Source organism: Python bivittatus, unplaced genomic scaffold (assembly GCF_059951505.1).
Source record: "Python bivittatus isolate LINGU-HERP-01145 unplaced genomic scaffold, Pbiv_v1 ctg000660_np1212, whole genome shotgun sequence".
Lineage (NCBI taxonomy): Eukaryota > Metazoa > Chordata > Lepidosauria > Squamata > Pythonidae > Python > Python bivittatus.
The window spans coordinates 175,428-193,329 of record NW_028277092.1 but is presented as its reverse complement, the minus strand read 5'-3'; the positions used below and the strand labels follow the sequence as shown (position 1 = coordinate 193,329).

General features: G+C 56.5%; 1 protein-coding gene across 9 annotated transcripts in view; it reads left to right on the top strand.

Annotated features, from left to right (window-relative positions):
• MEF2D (myocyte enhancer factor 2D) overlaps positions 1-17,902 on the top strand; it is a 97,157-nt gene that overhangs the window by 72,103 nt on the left and 7,152 nt on the right. For 4 of the 9 annotated variants that reach the window (XM_088151082.1, XM_088151083.1, XM_088151085.1 and 1 more), the window contains exons 4-9: positions 2,790-2,927; positions 7,223-7,433; positions 8,496-8,552; positions 11,571-11,764; positions 12,631-12,651; positions 15,304-15,433. In XM_088151082.1, coding sequence (XP_088007208.1) covers positions 2,790-2,927; positions 7,223-7,433; positions 8,496-8,552; positions 11,571-11,764; positions 12,631-12,651; positions 15,304-15,433 — 751 coding nt within the window. Of the gene's footprint in view, positions 1-2,789; positions 2,928-3,070; positions 3,206-7,222; positions 7,434-8,495; positions 8,553-11,570; positions 11,765-12,630; positions 12,652-15,303; positions 15,434-17,902 lie in introns of all 9 variants that reach the window. The other 5 variants (XM_088151089.1, XM_088151090.1, XM_088151086.1 and 2 more) reach the window with 5 other exon arrangements.

Below are 17,902 nucleotides of genomic sequence, written 5' to 3'. Positions count from 1 at the left end.
TCTGCCGTCCACAAACCTCCCACCCAAAGGGGAGATTCCTGCTTGCTGGATGCTGCACACCGTCCCGGCTGGGCGGGCCACATTTGCAGACCACCTGGTTTCAAGGTGGAGTTGAAATTAGCGGAGGCGGTCACAGTCACGGCCCGCGTAGGTCTTCCCTGGCGGAGCAGAAGCATCGCTCTGGCCACAGAGAGCCCCACTCTGCCCCCTCCTGCCCCCCCAGCAGGCCGGGGATATGCTGGCCCTTTGTGGGCATTGGCCTCCCCTCCTGCCATAGAAGCCCTTCCTGTGGCTCCGTGGCAGAGCGTGGTGGTTGCGGGGGCAGCGGCAGAGGGGACTGGATCCGGCCAGCCTCTCCTCTGCCTCCCAGGGGGCTGCCAGGGCCTGGCTGGCCCTCAGGGAATCTGCAGCCTGGGGGTTGTGCATGGCATGCGGGGCCGTCCTCTCTGGCCCTATGGAGGACGGGGCTGGCTCTGCAGAATCAGAGCCTGGACCGCTCGGCCGGGTGGGCGCCAGGAGCTCAGGACCGTGCTGCGGGGCTGCTCGAGGGCCCAGCGGTTCAGCGGGGGTGTCTCGCCCTGCTGGGAGCGCTGCAGCATCTGGGAGGGGCACCTGGGCACCAGGTGCCGAAGGAAGCGGTTGGGGAAGGGTTGGAGTGAGGCTGGCAGCAAAGGGGGGAGCGGGCAGGCCAAGAGGCGGGGGCAGGAACTCAGCAGCCAGCCCGAGTCAGGCGGACCAGGGAGTTGCACAGCCCGCAGGCGCCGATCAAGGCCCCTCTTTGCGCATCTGCTTCCTCCAGAGCCCAGCCAAATTGCGGGGCTTGCAGGCAGGAGGTGGTCACATGCCCACTGCCTACTGTCACTGCCCTGCCATGGAAGGTAATTGTCCCCTCAGCTTTCCATGCTGTCTGTGTTCGTGGCCATCCTGGTCTGGTGCTAATGAATTCCACGGGTGAATTCTCTGCTCTTGCGTGGATGGTCCTGGTTCAGGGGTGGTGGACGGTCTGCTCGCGAGGGCTGGCCAGCGGGACTCACCCGGCCTTTGGCTGCTCCTGGGTGCTCTCTGGCCAAGCAGCATCGACATGTTGCCGCGCGTGGCCATCCTGTTTGTCCCCCCCCCCCTCACTTGCGGCCCGGAGGCTGCCCTGAACGTGGCCTCCGCCTTGTCTTCCTACTTCGGCCCTTCCTGCGGAAATGGGGCACAGCTAGCTCCGTGGGGAGAAGGGAATCCCCACTTGCCAAGAAAGAAGGGGGCATGGTCCTTTTGAGCCTGTTTGCCTCCCCTCTTGGGTCCCATATTTCTGGGATCCCCCCCGCTTCGAGAACTGGGATCTGCTGGTGTCTTTCCCTTTGCTTCCCCGCAGCCCCTCTGTCTTTGCCACAGGTGGTGGCAGTGGAAACGTGGCCCCCCAGCTCCTCCTGGTCCTTCCTGGCTCCAGAAGCGCTTCCTCCTCTTTGGTGGGCCGGGAGCTGCTGGGTGCTGCCCTCTTCCCTTGGCTGCTCCGACGGCTGGAAAGGGCACGGGCGGGCGGGGGGGGCTGCACTTTCAGGAGGGGGAGGGCGGCGGACAGCTGCTCTAAGCCCTGCTTGGTCCCTGAATCATGGCTGTGACACCCAGCTGCTGCCTCCTCTTGGCCCGGGTGGCTCAGGGTAGAGCGTGGCGCTGTTGGGGGCCTGAGGGGATGCCAAGTCTTTCTCACGCCAAGTCGGCTTTCTTAACCTCTTCCTTTGTAACGTTACATTTCCATGAACTAGCAGTGGTCACATGCATACCTGCTTGGAAGAAAGTTCTGAGTGTACCTGACCAAGCTTGCTCCGAGAACCGGTGTCGTTAGCTGCCTTTCTGGGCCCTGCTGCTTGAGTCTTACCCCGCTGCTGCTGGGGCGTGCATTTAGTCCAGACCCACAGTCCGAAAAGCTTTTATTTGGCATTTTTGCTGAAAGACTGGTGACGTTTGGAATGTGTCAGAGGCACGCGCCCCGCCCCTTTCAGTTTCTCATTAGCACAACAAGGAATCAAGACGTCTACACAACCTTGCAGCATTGGCTTTTAAAAAGAATTGGCAAGTGAGGGCTCCATAATGTGGTCTAATTGCTTCTGGTATTTTGAAAATACAATGATTAAGCGTGGCAGAGGAAGGCAGTCTTCAAATCAGCTGCCATGCGTGGAATAAATACTTGGTAAACACGGCGTTTGATGGAGGGCTTTTCCTGTTCTTGTGACGTGCATCTCTCCTGCCTAGGAATAGATCAGCCTTGAGCCAGGGACGCAGCAACCTCTTAAGAGGCCGCTAAGGCAGTTGTATTTCCAAAGACCTTAAGATCCTCCAGATCCATAGTATCTCTGTCCAGTTAGCTTTATTTCCTGGAATCCCCGGGATTCACTTGTAATTCCAAGTTAAATCTGGCATTGCTGGGTGCTGTTTCAGAGTCAGGGGTGTCTTTAGGAAGCAGAACCACACTCTTGTCAGTCCTCAGCACTCCAGCGGCTGAAGATCAGCTGTGGCTCGGCCCGATGTCCACACTGGTGTGACAGTGTGTGATTCGAATCAGAAATGGCAGATTGGCACCATCTCACATGACAGCCCAGGAGAGAGTGCTGTTGCGTTCTCCCCCCGCAGAGGGATGGGAAGTGAAAAACGGAGACGTTGCGGTGTCCACTCCCGGCCCCGGGCTTGAGCCGGTGGCATCTGAACTCCCTTCCCCTCCCTGGTGTCCTGGGGCAGGCTGCTTTTCCCTCTGCTGGGGCTGGGTGAGGTCCAGCCTGAACATCTCCTGGTTGTGCTTTCAGACCTTAAGAAAGAAAGGTTTTAATGGTTGTGACAGCCCTGAACCTGATGGGGAAGACTCCATTGACCAGAGCCCGCTGACGGAGGACAAGTATCGCAAAGCCAGCGAGGACCTGGACATCCTCTTCAAGCGCTACGGCGTAAGTAGCCGCCCCCCCAGGCCAAAAGCCCCTCATGACCTCTCTCTTTCTCTTTTCTTTTTCGTTTTCGTTTGTTCGTTGGATTCAACGCCCCCCGCCCCCCACGACCTACCTTCCTTCCCTCCCCACTGGCCACGTAACAGGCGCTGAACAAGAAGCATAGAGAGTGTGAAAGCCCCGACGGGGAGGACGTCTTTACCTTGACACCTCAAACTGAAGAGAAGTATAAAAGGATTGATGAGGAGTTTGATAAAATGATGCAGACTTACAGGCTCACAGTGAGTAACCAGGGTGGCCCGCTGGCTCCCCTCCGCACGGCAAGGGCTGCTGCCCGGACAGTGTGCCCTACTCACCATGCCAGTCCTGCACGTCCTCCGAGCATTAACACGTGCCTGGGTGCCGTTCCCCTCCATGCTGCTCGCCTGGCCGAGCCCTCGGGCTCCCCCCAGTCCTGCGCAGAAGGAAGCAGAGGCGGGCGGGGGGCAGGGGCTCGGTCCCGTGGGGTGATCCAAGAAGGAAAGGACCCCCTCCCAGGGAACGCAGGTTTGGAGACAGGCAGCCCTGCCCTTGTCGCTGCTTAAAATTGGGAAAGAGAGCCGAGTCCGTGGACCAATGTTCATGAGCCGGGTCCTCCCCGCCAAGCGTCTGAGAAGCATTTCTCTTCCGTCTCAACTCTCCTTCTGATGGAGGGTCTCAGCACAGCTAACAGCAATCTATAGCCATCGTAAAATGGGCTGTATTTTGTCCTGGTGGGTAGGAGACCAAAAGGGGGTTGGAACCCATTTTACCAGCCACAGACTGAAGGCTTGCCGTGAGGTGAACCGTCTTTGAGGGGCTGGTTTGCAAGGAAGCTACTGGAGTCCGTCAGTGCCAAGACCGAATCATCGTTCCTACAGACACGTGGTGGACGGGCTTCCCTATGTCCCACCTCCTGAGCAAGCGAGGGGCTAACAGGAGAACATTTACGTTTAAATGGTTTCCAGAGGCTGAAGCCATCCCCACAGGACATAACAATGCTGTGTCAGCCACAGACTTTGGCTCAGAAGAACTGAAGAAGGGGGGGCGTTGGCGGGAGAGGAAGGCGCATGTGCTTCCTAAGAGAATTAACCCCCACCTTCTGCCTAACTAACTGGTAACCCAAAGCTGCTCTGGCCAGAGCTTCTGTGTCCTCCCCAGAGCCGGACCCCCGTGGTGTGGCGCCTGCAGCCTGTGGTTCTCTTTTACAGCTCCCAGCATCGCAGCCCCCCCCCATTTCCTTCTGCCCCTGCGCCCAGGGCGCCCAGTCTGTTCAGGGTGGAGCACGAGGCCTTTCTGGGGTGCAGGGCTTCCCCAGGAGAGGAGGCTGGGGGCGGGGAGGCGGGGAGGAGGGAAAGCAGAGGCGGCAGCAGACCCCCAGACCCTTCCCCAGAGCAAGCGGCACACTCACTGGCCTTTGGGACCAAGGCAGGGGGCGGGAAAGAGATGAGCGATGGGGACGCTGCTTTCTGCTGAGTCCGGTGTGAGCAGAAAGCGTCTCAGCTCCAAGCCCCTTAGATCCCACTGCCAGCTGCCTTTGTCTCCAGAGAGGTCACCTCCACCCTTACAAAGCGGTCAGCCTGCGCCTGGGCCGGACCCTTCTGGCCGCTCAGTCGGGAGCCCTCCAGATCAATCGAGCTTCCAGACGAAACCCTTCGTTGCCTGTGGAAAAGAAGCACATCGAGAAGAAGGGCTCCATTGGAGACCTCTCTGGGCATCGACTTCCTCAAGGGCTACAGCTTTGCACACCCATGGGCACACCAGCCACCGGTCAAGGTTTTTCCTGCTTTGCCATAACACAACAAACTCTGAAAAATTCAAATGCAGCCATGTCAGAAGCCATGAGGTAGCACGTAAGGTAAAGCGCTTTTGTTGTTGTTCAGTCGTCAAGTCGTGTCCGACTCTTCGTGACCCCATGAGCCATATCGCGCCAGGCCTTCCTGCCCTTCACTGCCTCCCTGAGTTTGCCCAGTTTCATGCTCAAGGTAAAGTGCTACAGCTATCCAATAAACAGAGGAGTTAAAACCACCAGAATCTTGTAGTGGTTTAAACCACGGATTTAGAGAAGTGAATATTCTGAACTGGCATTGAAAAGGAAATACCGTTGGCACCTGCTAGTTTCCCTGGGGAGAACACTTGTTCCTTGGAGTAGAAGGGCACCCCAGAAGGCCCAGAGCCCCCTCCTAGTCCCCAGGGCTATCGTGCTCTGGCCCAAAGCTTTAAGAGCAATGTTTTCGGGGTACTCACTTCTAAAGGCTTTCCCCACAAAGAACCGCTGTTAGCAGGGCCTCGAAGGCCAGGTAGTCCAACCTCCTGTTAAAAGGCGCCAGTGGAATCACCTCCCAAGGCAGCCTGTAAGAAACTGCGGCACTCAACTCCCAACAAAAACAACTCTCCTTGAAACTGATGCAAGTTCAAAGAAAAGTTCATTTATTGAGAAGTAGTGTACAGAACTAGAGCGCTGCTGGAACTAAAGCCCACGCGCGCCAACAGTTGATCTTACCCCCACCCCATTTCTCCTCCCCCTTCTGTCTTCGAGTCTCTCTTGCACATGTCACCAGTCGTCTCCTGGTCTCGCGCTGCTACGGCCTTAGGCATCCCTGAGAACCAGATAGCAGTCCGTCTGCGCCTAACGGTTCGCCTGCTAGCCTTCCCCCCTCCCTTTCCTTTATAATGGCAGAAACGAAGCACGTAAACTAGCAAGACGGTTGATTGATTGCGAGGATCCTGACACAGCCCTCCTATACCCTCCCCAAATGCTAGAGAAGAAGATGGTTGCCCTTCTTGCAACACAACTCTTGTGTGGGGGGGGTCTGAGCTCAGATTCTCCAAGTTAACGTGCTCAACTCTTTCAACTCCATTGGAGGAGGAGGAGGAGGAGGAGGAGGAGGAGGAGACCCTGCAAAGAAGCTGAAGAAACAGTGGACCACCTAGTCAGCTGCTGCAAGAAGATCACACAGGCTGACCACAAACAACAGCATGAGAAAGTAGCAACAATGGTGCATTGGAATATCTGCAAGAAATACCATTTGCCTGCAAGCAAGAACTGGTGGGACCACAAAACAAAGTAATAGAAAACGAAGATGCTAAACTGCCCTGGGGCTTTAGAACACCTGCCCCACAACACCCCAGGCTTAATAATTGTTGATAAGAAAGACAGAAAGCCTGGATAGTGGACATTGCAATACCTGGAGACAGCAGGATAGAAGAGAAAGACCTGGAGAAAATCACAAAATATAAAGACCTGCAAACAGAAGCAGAACAACTGTGGCAAAAGAAAGCAAAGAGAGTACCAACAGTAACAGGCACCTTAGGTGCAATCCCAAAACATCTGGAGCACCACCTGAAGACCATCGGCATTGACAAAATCGCCATCGGTCAGTTGCAAAAGGCAGCTATACTTGGAACAGTTTCTATCCTGTGATGGTATCTTTAACGCCATCAAACAACACCTGCCTATCCCAGGTCCTTGGGAAGGACTCGATAGGTGGATGAAAATGCCAAACCCATTCTAAACAGCTGGCTGACTGTGACCAACAACAACAAGGATGAAAAAACCCTGGTTGCCCTAAGGTTTGGTTTCCAGGCCCTACACTGTCCTGCTTGCTCTTCTCTCAACATGCCCCCCTTACCAGTACCCAAACGCATCGCTGGAGTGGGCTGTAAGATGCAGAGGGTGCCTGACCAGCTGAGTGTGGGGCTGAGTGAGCATTGCCATTACTGCCTTCTTTGTGCCGGTTCATGTCCAGTTTGTGTCCGACTGAGATCGCTAACGCCTTCTTACCTGTATGCTGTGAAGCCAATTCTCCCTCCCTCTATTTCTGCCGTTGACTTTTAGAATTATTCTTGCTCTCTGATTAATTTCATCTTATTAGTTTCATGCCCTCTCTCAGGCTTTGTCTGAGGGATGAGCCCCTGTTTGGCAGAGTTGCTCCACCAGCTTTGGATCCACCAAACAGGAGCCTGGGGCTGGACAGATGTTTCCCTGAGGACTTAATGGGGGATTTAGTCAGAGATTTCGCGTGCCTCCAAGCCTACGCGGTCCGCAGCATCGCCATGATCTGTGGGTTAGGGTGGACGTTGGTCTGGGGGCTCAACCCCTGCTGACTCCTTGTAATCCGAAGTCTCTGATGTATTGCTAAGACATCCTCTTGTTCCTGTGTGGCTGATCCTGGAAAGCTCAGGTTCCCATGCACCCTTGTGGCGTGATCCAGTGTCAGTGGAGCATGTCCTCCCTGTTCCCAGAGTTAATCATGCTTTTCTGTCCGTTGTCTCTCCAGTCCTCCGTTCCTGCTCCCAATTTTGCCATGCCTGTTACGGTGCCAGTGACCAACCAGAACGCCCTGCCATTCAGCAACCCCGGGGGCTCGTTAGTGACCCCATCGCTAGTGACTTCCTCGTTGGCCGACCCTCGATTGCTGTCCCCGCAACAACCGGCCCTCCAGCGGAACACCGTCTCCCCAGCGCTCCCGCAGAGGCCCGCCAGCGCAGGTACAGCCTTCTCTCCTCTTCGGCGCCTTTTGAAAATGTTCCTTTAAGCGACGTAAATGAAGCGTCGCATCTCTAAAAGAGAAAAGAGAAAGCGAAGAGCAATAGAGAAGGCTTTGCTACTTTCAGGCAAAGGCTGGCGGAGGATCGGTGGACGAGCTCTTGCCCAAAGCGTCTCCACAGTCCAGAATTCAGTGCTGGGGAAACCACAGTGGGCACAAGGGGAAATAGGCCTGCATCTAAACGTTCACCTTAGCTACACGGAAGCGTCAGAATCCACTGGTGATTCTTCCATTGTGGGTAGACGTGGAATTGCAGCTTTTTAGTGAGGCCTGCAGACTTTCTCTCGTTTGGGGGGTTGGAGACGAGACCTTTCCCCTTCACACCAGAAGCGTCTCATTCACGTTCCTGGCTTATGCTTGTGCAAGGACCCAAGCGGCACACCCTCCCACAACGTTCTTGCACACGCAGTTGACTGGCATTTCAAAAGGGTGGTCTCTGCTGTCCCATCTGCCATCAACTTCTGCCTTCTGCCATGTTGAGCTGGAACCGTGGTGGTGGTGGTAGACGTTCCCTCCCCTGCTGAGTCTCTGACGGGAGCCTTAGGCTGTTCGTCAGTCCCGGCAGGGACAGGGAGGGCAGCACCTCTGCCCTTCTCCTCTTCGTTCCATTGGGTTAACCTGCTTTTTGAGGAGAAGTGGCAGAACCTCTGTTTCCCCTCAGCAAGGAGAAGCTGCTTTAATGTCACAATTCACGGTCTCTCTCGCTCTCTCTCTCTCTCTCTCTGGCGTTGTAATGAAAGAGGATCCGGGGTCCACACGTGTTTTCGCGTGTAGATGCGTCCCATAGGATGCCTGGCTCCAGGGCACAGTTTTGGGGAACGTGAGCTTGAGGACTGAAGGGAGGTGCAGTCGTCCTGCCATGACCGCCCCCCCGGAAAGGGGGGCCTCGGTCAACTGCCACTTGCCTGGCTCCGAGGAGCAGGAGAGGTCTCTGGCAGCACCGTCATGTCTGAATGTTGCTCCAGATGAAACCTGACCCCCTCTGCCTGTGGCTTCTTCCTAGGGGCGATGCTCGGAGGAGAGCTCGGCAACACGAATGGTGCCTGTCCAAGCCCCGTGGGTGAGTAGCAGGAGACCCAGGCCTGTCCCAACGAGGCCCACGCCCTGCCGGGAGCTGCTCATGAGGGTGTCGGGAAGAGGCGCTTGGGAGGGCAATGCTGGGAGGTTTGGCAAAGCGGGTCGGGAGCCCTGGGGGTGCCTGGTTCGCCCCAGGAAAGCGCCAGTGCTTTGAATCAGGTCTGGTTCTGCCCCCTGAGCCCCAGGGTGCCCTTCGTCCCTGCTGTCCCCCCCCACCTTGCAATTTTGGCTCTTTCTGCCACATGGCTGACCCAGAAAGTTTGCTAAGGACAAAACAGATGCAAGAGGAGCAGCTGGCACCCTGGCCCTTTTTGTGGTGGTGGAGAAGGGAGAGCTTCAGAAACCTAAGTAGCCACGTGGATTCGTTGGAGACATTTCATACGGGGGGGGGGAGAGCGAAACGATGCCCTTGTATGGGTCGGTACGAGGGTCGGGTTCCCTCTGCCCCCGGGGCTGAATGTCGAGCAAGAGTTCTTCATATTGTCTTTGAATGTGTATTGATGGGGGGGTGGATTAAAGGGTTGTAGTCTTTAGGTTAATAGATTGGAAACATCTTGTTGTACTAAGGGGAGGCCCTGTCTTAATCAGGTAGCCGTTAAAAAAAACTCTCACAGTTCTGAACTGAGTACGGAAATCTAGAGACGAGGCCACCTTTTGAAGGTGTATCACCTTGTGTTTTTCTCCCCCTTATATATAAGCATATGCAGATTTAATCTGTTAACGAATGGATATATTCTCGTGCACCTGGGGGTGGTCCCCATGTTTGCCAGCCAGAAAATAAAAATGGTTGATGCCAAATGTGGTGTGAAAAATGCTGAAGACCAGCAGAGAAAAGCTGGTTTTGGTAGCGCTGAAAACCCTCCCTTCCAGGCTGCAGAATCTCCTCCTGCAGAAAAGCTGCCCCGAGAGAGGGGAGCAGGTGGGGTGGAACCGCACGGGAAGGGCAAAACTGGCAGGGTCGGGCAAGCCAGTTTTTCTGCCCGGGTTTTAATTAGAGGCTGCGCTCCCAATCCTTTATTTGTCCTTGTCAGTCTCAAAACCAGCTCTTGCTTAAAATCCTTCTTAAATGACAGCCATCCTGGGTTGCTTCAGAAATGTTGCCCGAATCCCTTTTTAATGACTCTTCCCTTAATTACTGCACGTCAACGGGCGGGGAGGCAGCACCCCTTCCCTGAAGCGGCATTTCACCGGCGGTGCTTTTCCCGAGGCTGCTGGGCTGCACCCAGACGGTCAGGCCTCCCTCTAGTGCAGGGGGAGAGAGCGCTGCCTGGCCTGGCGAGGGCCTGGCCAGTTAGAGCCAACGGGGCAGGGCCCCGGCCTGGTCCAGCCTGGCGAGCTCTTCCCTCCGTTCTTCCCCAGCTGTTGGGAGGCTGAGCCCACCTGGGAATGGTCGTGTCCTGGATGAACCCAGAAAAACTCTGTAACCAGGCTGAGCCTGTTCTGGGAGGGCAACCCATCAGCTGCTTTTGCTGTTTTTTTTAAGATGCGTTGCAGTACTAAAGAATTAAATTCCAAAATGGAAAAACCGTAAAGGCGGAAGCCGGGCAGAACCGCCCTGGGGGGATGGCAAAAAGAGGTTTGGGGCCAGCGGAGAGGAGCCGAGACATGGGGGGAGGCAGGGGCGAGGTCTGTCCGAGCATCCTCCCTCCCGGCCCTGCTCCTGGCCAAAGGCCCTCTTGCCCTCTGGAGAGGGGGGTCTCAGAGGCCCCTTCGGATGCCACGGTGGAGGGCGAGCAAGGCCAGGAGGCCAGTCCGGAGGATCCCCGGAGGGGCACCCTGCTGTTTTCACGGAAGGCCAGAGGCTCGATGGACCCTCGCTTCTTCCTCTGCCAGCCCTGTGCTGCCGTGCCCCCTCCCCCCGCCCCTCCCGGCTCTCCTCTTTCCAGAGCAGCCCCCACGTCAGCTGTTGTGAGCGGCTGTTCCGGCTTGTAACTTGGCAAGGCCCGTGAATGTCAGCATTGACGTCACGAAAACATTCCCCTCGTTCCAGACACGGGAGCAGGGAAGCCGGCGAGAGCCTCGGGTGCTGGGGGGCCACTCTGGGACCACCCTCTTTCGGGCTCTCCTCTCTGGCTGCGGAGGGCGTGCGTACCTTGGAGGAGGCGCCCCGGGCACTTGGGCAGGGTAGCTAGGCTAGGCCTTGGTTCCCCTCCCTCTCTAAATAGGACGCTAATCCTGTACCCCCTCCCAGAAGCTTTGCCGTCTGTGTTGCTCCAAAGCCCGCACCAGGGGTTCTGGGCTGACCCAAATGGACCCTTGGCCAGTTGGGTGATGGTGCTCTTGGGCCACAGCGTGTTTCTGATCCACAGTTCGGATGAACCTGCCCAGCTGTCCATAAGCAGCCCAGGGGGCCGGCGGAGGTCCATGCGTGGAGAGCCAGCGCGTGTGCCAAGCCCGTTGGAGGGGGCCTCCTAGGGACCTGAAGAATGCCAGTGCGAGGGGGGCAGAATGTGCTCTACTACCCTGCACCCCAGATGCCTTTGGCAAGATGGCAACTGCCCTTTGCCCCTTGGCAACCGCCCTGCTCTGGGGGCCCCACGGAGCTCTTGGGGCTGATAGCGACGCCCGCCTCTCCATTCATCAGCTTGTTGGAACCCCGAAGGGGGAGAGCCCTGGCAACGCAATGAGGGGATGGGAAGGGCTTGTGGGCGCAGCTTGGTCCCCCGGTTGGTTCTGGGATGGGGCCAGAAGGCCTTTGGGCACAGGAGGGCCCCCCGTGACTGCCCCGGTTCCTCTTTGGGGCTTGCGTCCTTTGCCGGCCTCTCAGTTTTTGAGAGGGCGGTGGTCTGTCCACGGGGATACCCTCCGGATACCTCACGCTTCAGGAAGAGCCGTTTTGATGCTCTCTGCTCCTGGGTGGACGTTCCGAGACCAAGAGCAAGCGAGAGAAGACCGGGTTATTTCAGGAACATGTAATTTGGATCGGTTGCAGTGGAGGACGGAGGCAGCTGCTTGTTTCCCAACACTGCTAATTCTTGCAATTGCTTTATTCTCTCCTCAGGCAATGGTTACGTCAGCGCCAGGGCCTCCCCGAACCTCCTCCCCATCTCCAATGGAAACAGCTTAGGCAAGGCCATCCCAGCCAAGTCGCCCCCACCACCCCCCCCTCACAGCAGCCAGTTGGCCGTTAACATCCGCAAGCCGGACCTTCGTGTCATCACCTCCCAGGGCGGAAAAGGCCTCGTGCAGCATCTGGTGAGCCCAACTTGCGACAGGGAAGTCTGGTCTGAAACGATGCGCGTTTCCAGCCCGCCGGCACACCTGCCCCAAAGGTGCTCCGTTGGGTAGCTCTGCACCGTGAAATCCCTCCCCGTCTTCAGTACACCTTTGAGGACGCGCAGAACGTCCTGTTATATGCAACAGGCCACAGGATGCTGTTGGGGCATGGAGGTGGCAAAGTGGCAGTTCCAAAGAAAACAGGCGTGAAATAGGGGTCGTGTGTGTAAACATTAATGTTCCAATCCAGCCTGACCCCCTTGTTTCTCGGCTCTCCTAAAACATGCATCTAAAGAAATCCCTCTAAAGAAAATGGCCTCCGTGTTCTGTGGGAGCAACCTCTCAGCCAGCAAAACCCCACTTTCTCCGCATTTGTTTCAAAGATACAGATGTCAGACTTCGGCTTCCCGGGTCACTGAAGGCCCCCCTTTGGTCCAGCCAAATCACTTTAATCTGTTCATCTGTCTAACTATTGGCATCAGTCTTGCAGCGGTAATTCCAAATGCGCCTTTTCCCCCTGTGGAAAGAGGAGATAACTGCCAAGGGGTGTTTTTGTTCTGACTCTTCATCGGAGGGGCTGATATAATATCTAACAGAGGGTTCTTGGGCAGAGGTCGCTTAGGCGCAGCCGGGCAATTCCAAAATAATGGCACCTTTATTTCCTGGATTGGGGTTGTCCACCTGGAAGTCCCCCAAGCTTAAAAAAAAATGAGCAAATTCGCACAACACTGAATTTCTGGTGGTCTGCGAATGAAACAGAATTTTCAGTGAACGTGGAAGCAATATCAGAATTAGGAATTAAATGTAATAAGTTTCCTTTGCTTTCATTTTTATTCCGCATCTAGACGGACGATCAGTTGGATCTGGTGAGTTATGCATGGGTGTGCCTGTGTCTTTGTGAGTGTGTGTGTGCATACACAAGCTTCTTTTGCCAACCACTCTCCTAAAATTGTGAGTTAGATAAGTTGGGGGGTCTCCTGGAGGAAGCACCGGCTTCTGCGCCGGCTTCTGGCCCCTTCTGAGGGGCCTGGATTGGTCGAGACATGTTTTCCTCCTGGCTGGCGCATGCTTGCCAGCTGCGTAAACTGCCTGGGCCCCAGCATTGGCAGCTCATGGTGAGACTGAGAAGATCCCTTTTTGGTGGGACTCTCTTTCTTCCCTTTTCTTGGTGAGGAGGAGGAGGAGATGGTCATCTGAATTGGCCCAGAAATCCCTCACCCACCACTGCCCCCTTGTTGCATGCTCCCTTGCACTTCCTTGGGCGCAGCCTCTCCTCCCTGCCCCTGTCTGGGGTGCCATGGCTCCCCGGCACTGCTGAACAGGCTGAGGGTCCTGACCTTTGCAGCGTTAGCAGAGTCCGGTTAGCCAACTGGATCTGGCCCGTGGCTTATGTGCCCCCAGTGAGCCTTTGCCACACACCCCCGTAATTAGGGCAGAAGCCCTTTCGCTGCAAGCAGTGACTCCCCCCTCCAAATAGTCCTTTACGTGCAACACCGAAAGAGCCAGAGGCAGGAACCCAGCGCGTGGGTTGGAGCCAAGCCACGTGCTGGGCCCACATCTCGAAGAGAGTCCCCAGGGCTTTGCCCCAGTGCTGTGGGTGCCAGGCTGAGGCACCTTAGGCAGAGCACAGAGCGCGGCTGCCCCGGGAGCACCACGCCTGCGGGATTCTCATCACAGGAGCAGCAAGCCAGAAATGGAGAAGGAGGTTCTGGGGGGGGAGTAGCTTTGCTTACCTGGGTGAGGATGGCTGAGCGGCCCCTGCCCTCTCCTCACCCCAGTTCAGGCACTGCTGAGGGCCGCTTTTCCTTCTCCGGAGAGACCCCCATCCCAAACTGCGCACTGGGGCACCAGCCTCGGGGGCTCTCACATCCCCTGAGATGGGAAGGAGGAGGGCCCAAGGCCAGGTCGGCCAGGCTCTGGGGGGATTAGGACTAGGGGAGGGGGTCTCCCTGTTCTCCCCCTGCTGTTGGCCCTGGGGCAGGAGTGGCCACTGCTCGCAATGGGGGAAGTTGGGGTCTGGTCACCACTCAGCCACGGGGCTTGGGTTGCTGTAGAGTTTAAAAAGGCAGGGAAGAACAAGTCTGTGGGTGGGCGTATTGCAGGAGAAGCTGGGGTAAAGTGTAACACTTCAATAGCATTCTGTGGCTGCATAAACAATTTGAAATAAGAGTATGTTTCGTGCCACGGGGGATAAATGAGAGCATTTTAGGCATCTCGGCCTCCCTTCGGTCACTCAGGCCTTTCTCCAGTGTAATCACTGAAGCAAGAACACTTCCGTGGTTGAGGTTGTTGGGCCTGGATCTCCCCTCTCCTTCCCTCCCCAGGCCCTACCCCTGCCCCACCTCTCAGTTGTGGGGCTTTGGTATGGAGGACGAGCAGAGGAAAGCAACTCTGTGGGTCGAGGAGCGATCCAGGGAGGGGGCAGCCTGGGATGCGCTTCTGGACGTGAGGAGGGGGAGGAGGGTGGCAGTTCTGTCCCGGTGTTGAAAGTCACACACACACACACGCACACACACACACACACACCCCGCTGCTCATGGGTGGGGTGTACCCTTCATCTTCTTAGCTGGGTTTGCCCAACGTGCCAGGCTAGGCTGAAACGGGCGTAGACATTTGGGTCGGCACGTCAGGATCCTGCCATTCTTCTAGCAGGAGGTGGGAACCAGCCAGAATGTGGCTAACTGCTTGGGCATTACGTTCCGTTAGTCCAGCTTTTGGGTTTAGCATATGATGAGAGCCCAGCCAGCAATGTGTTTTGCATTGTCATAGAGCTCTGCACAGCATGCGCGATCCCTCCTTTCTCATCTCCAGAACAGCCCTGGGAGGTGCCCAGGGAGCTTTGTGGTTAGCGGGGTTGGCACCACGTGGGACTGAGCTGGCAAGGCAGCAACTGGGGCCCAGGTGAGAGAGGGCCGTTTTGCCAACACACCTGAGCCACCCAGGGCCATGGTGAACCACCAAGCCTCCATCAGCAGGAAAAAGTTGAGGGGTTACAGACAGCGCCCAAATCCATAAGGGCTCTGGTGACTTTGCACCGCAGAGGACGATCGGCTGTTGTGTTTATGGCTTCATTTTGTCTGCAGTAAGGAGCCTGCTCTGGCTGTTCGTGTCAGTGAGCCTTCCGCCAGGTCAGCCAAGTGCTGAATAAGGGGTGAAGTGTCTGGAGAGCCAAGATTTGCTGCCGTGTCCTTGTGTGAAGCCTGACACCTGCCCCCTGCCCCCTCAGCCGTGGCTCACAGGCCCCCTGGGGGTTAGGGTGGAGCATTAAGGGGCAGAGATACCTCCATCTGCAGAATAGGCCAATTAGGGAGAACGGCGTGGAGGAGCCACAAAGACCGGCTGTCCCTTCCTTTCCTTGGCCTGAGGCTCAGAGGTGAAGAACTTGCCCCCTTCCCCACGGTGCCCATCGTCAGAGAGCCCTGTCATTGCAACAGCAATGTGTCCAGGTGTCCAACTTCTCCCTGCTCCTTTGGCTTCCCTGTCTCATTCCCTTCTCTCTCTCTTTCTCTCCCTCCCAGCAGAATGCCCAAAGACTCGTGGTGTCTCAAGCCACACACTCTTTGACCACGCCTGTTGTTTCGGTGGCCACGCCCAGCCTGCTGACACAGGGGCTGCCCTTCTCAGCGATGCCCACGGCGTACAACACAGGTAAGACCACCTGTCTGGGAAAAGGGAGGAGACTGGTGTAATGTGTCAGCCATTGAGTCAGAAGCAGAATCACCAAGCCCATACTAAAGCATCTGTGCCCAGGGGCTGCCCGGCCTCTGCTTGAGCGCCCCAAGCCATATTATGTCTACAGCCTTCCCACAATCTATTAAGGTTACCTAAGAAAAACATGAAATAAGATTTGTCTGGCAAGCTGAAATCTGGTGATCACTGCATTGTTTTCCAGTCAGTCTCTTTACGATCTGCTCTAGAATCTTAGCAGGGATCAGGATCAGCCAGAGGGGTCTGCAGTTCCCTTTGTCCCCTTTTGGAAGATAACAATCAGTTTGACTCTTGGTGGCTTAGTAGAAATCAAAAACAGGGAGATCTGCTCTCCTCCAGTCTTCTGGCCTGGTAGGCATCTGTAAGACAGGGTCTGCGTGAAGGGGCATAAGAAGAACAGGAGGCGTTGTAAGCACTTGAACTTGGAATCAAGAACCCAGCACCCTTTCTCAGAACATCTGAATTCACTCTCTCTGTCCCTCTCTCTCTTGGCTTCAGTGGCCAATTTTCTCTAGGAATTAGGACTTCCAAACAGTGGTTGGAGCACATGTAGCAGAACCTCTTTTCGAAAAGCAGAGATGGCTGCTTTCTGATTGAAAAATTGTAGCTGAAGAGCCTCACCCTGGATCAGTAATAGTGTGATTCAGGGACCCTCTCATAGGATTGCAGGTCTTGCGGCTTCTGGCCATTCAAAGGCTGCGCTGTAGAAGCAAGCAGTGGAGGACTTGGTTTCGGAAGGGGAGGGGCTGAAGCAGGTGCCTTAAGCATCTGCAAGGCCACTTTGCCTTGCAACGATCCCCCCACCCAGTGAACTTTCTGTCCCCCTCCATCCTGGGAGCGATTTGAGGATGCAGGGCTGGGATCCAGGGCTGGGTCTTTCTGCAGAAACCACGGGTCAGTTGTGGGGCATCACAAGGGCCTGAGAAAGCACCCACCCGCAAGGGCCACGCGGCTCCGGATGAGGCTGCCTTTCGGAGCAGGCAAGAGAAAGAAAAGGGAGTAAGGGGCTGTTCTTCTTGAGGGGTGGGGTGGAGAATAGCTTCGCAGCTGGCTGGGAAGGCACGGGCTCAGCCAAGAGACTGTGGCTTCCCTGGCCACCTGGCGCGAGAAACGCCTTTCCCAGGCGTGAGTCACTTGTGTTCCTGAGTGTGAACATCTCGCTCCCTCCCTGCCCGCTGAGCGCTTGGGTAGGCAGTGGCCTGCCCGGGTGGCTCGGCGTTGTCTGCGTTCACGGCTTCATTCTGCGGGGTTTCACAAGGCAGTCCCACCTGCTCACCGCTCCAGTCCCCACCCTGGTCAGCAGACTGGAGGGGTTAGGAAGGAGCCTCTGCCGGCCAGAGCAGCAACTCACCCCCCTCTGGCTGCTGGGGCCTTGCCCTCTGCCCCTTAAGGGGGCAAGGCTGGCAGCGCGAGCCTCCGGAAGCTGAGGGGGCCCCTAAGGCTAGGTCTCTGCCCCTCCGGCGGCGCTTCTGCTGCAGAGCTGTCATCTTCTTGCGGCTGTCAGTCAGGAAGGAGACGTGAATTCCCAGCTCGGGCTCCGCTTGGTTTTGACAGATGGGGGCAGAAACTGCAGACTCCCCAGACGAGAAGGGGGTGGGGTGGGACGACTCAAGCAAGAGCCCCGCCAAATATCCCAACGGCTTTGTGTTCGCGTCCAACCCAGAGAAACAATCTCACGGAACTGCCTCAAGGGACGCTGGCTTAGAGATGGCGGCTTCTCGAGAGAAGGGTGGGCTTCCTGCCTCCTTGAATCCTCGTCCCCTTGGCTGGGACCTCTCCCCTCCCCTGGTGGAAGCTCCGCCAAAGAAAAGAAAGTCTCAGGCTGGGCTTCTGCTGTCCAGAAGTTTCAAGGTGGTGGAAAGAAACTTTGGGTGTCGAAATTCATGTAAAGTGATGACAGGTCTGCGGCCCAGAGAGTCTTCCCCACCCCATAGCAGGCTGGGTGTGTAACACAGTGCGAAAAATTAGTTATGCAGAAAAACAGGCCCAAACTCCCTTCTTTCCCCATCACAGCCTCTTTTCCTCTTTTGGTGGTGGCTTGGGGGAACGTATTCTTCACGCAGAAAGGGCGGCACGGACTCTGGGTTCCTTAGAGCCCTCCCAGATTTCTGCTGGGACGGTTCCGCGCTGCCTCGCCCTGCCTCAAGCACGCGCTTCGAGGAGAGGCAGCCCAGCCCACGGGCCTGGGACTTCCGTGGTTGGCGTGGTTCCCCTGTGGCGTCCTGCTGCATCCCGGTTTCCACCAAAAGGGCGCCTCTTTTCTGAAGGGGGCACAGTGGGCAGCTACTGAGCTACAGTTGCCTCTGTGACACCCGGTAGAACCATAAGGTGGGAAGGGACCTTGGAGGTCCTCTAGTCCAGCCCCTGCCCACTGCAGGATCCTCAGACCGCCCTGGACCAATGGCGGAC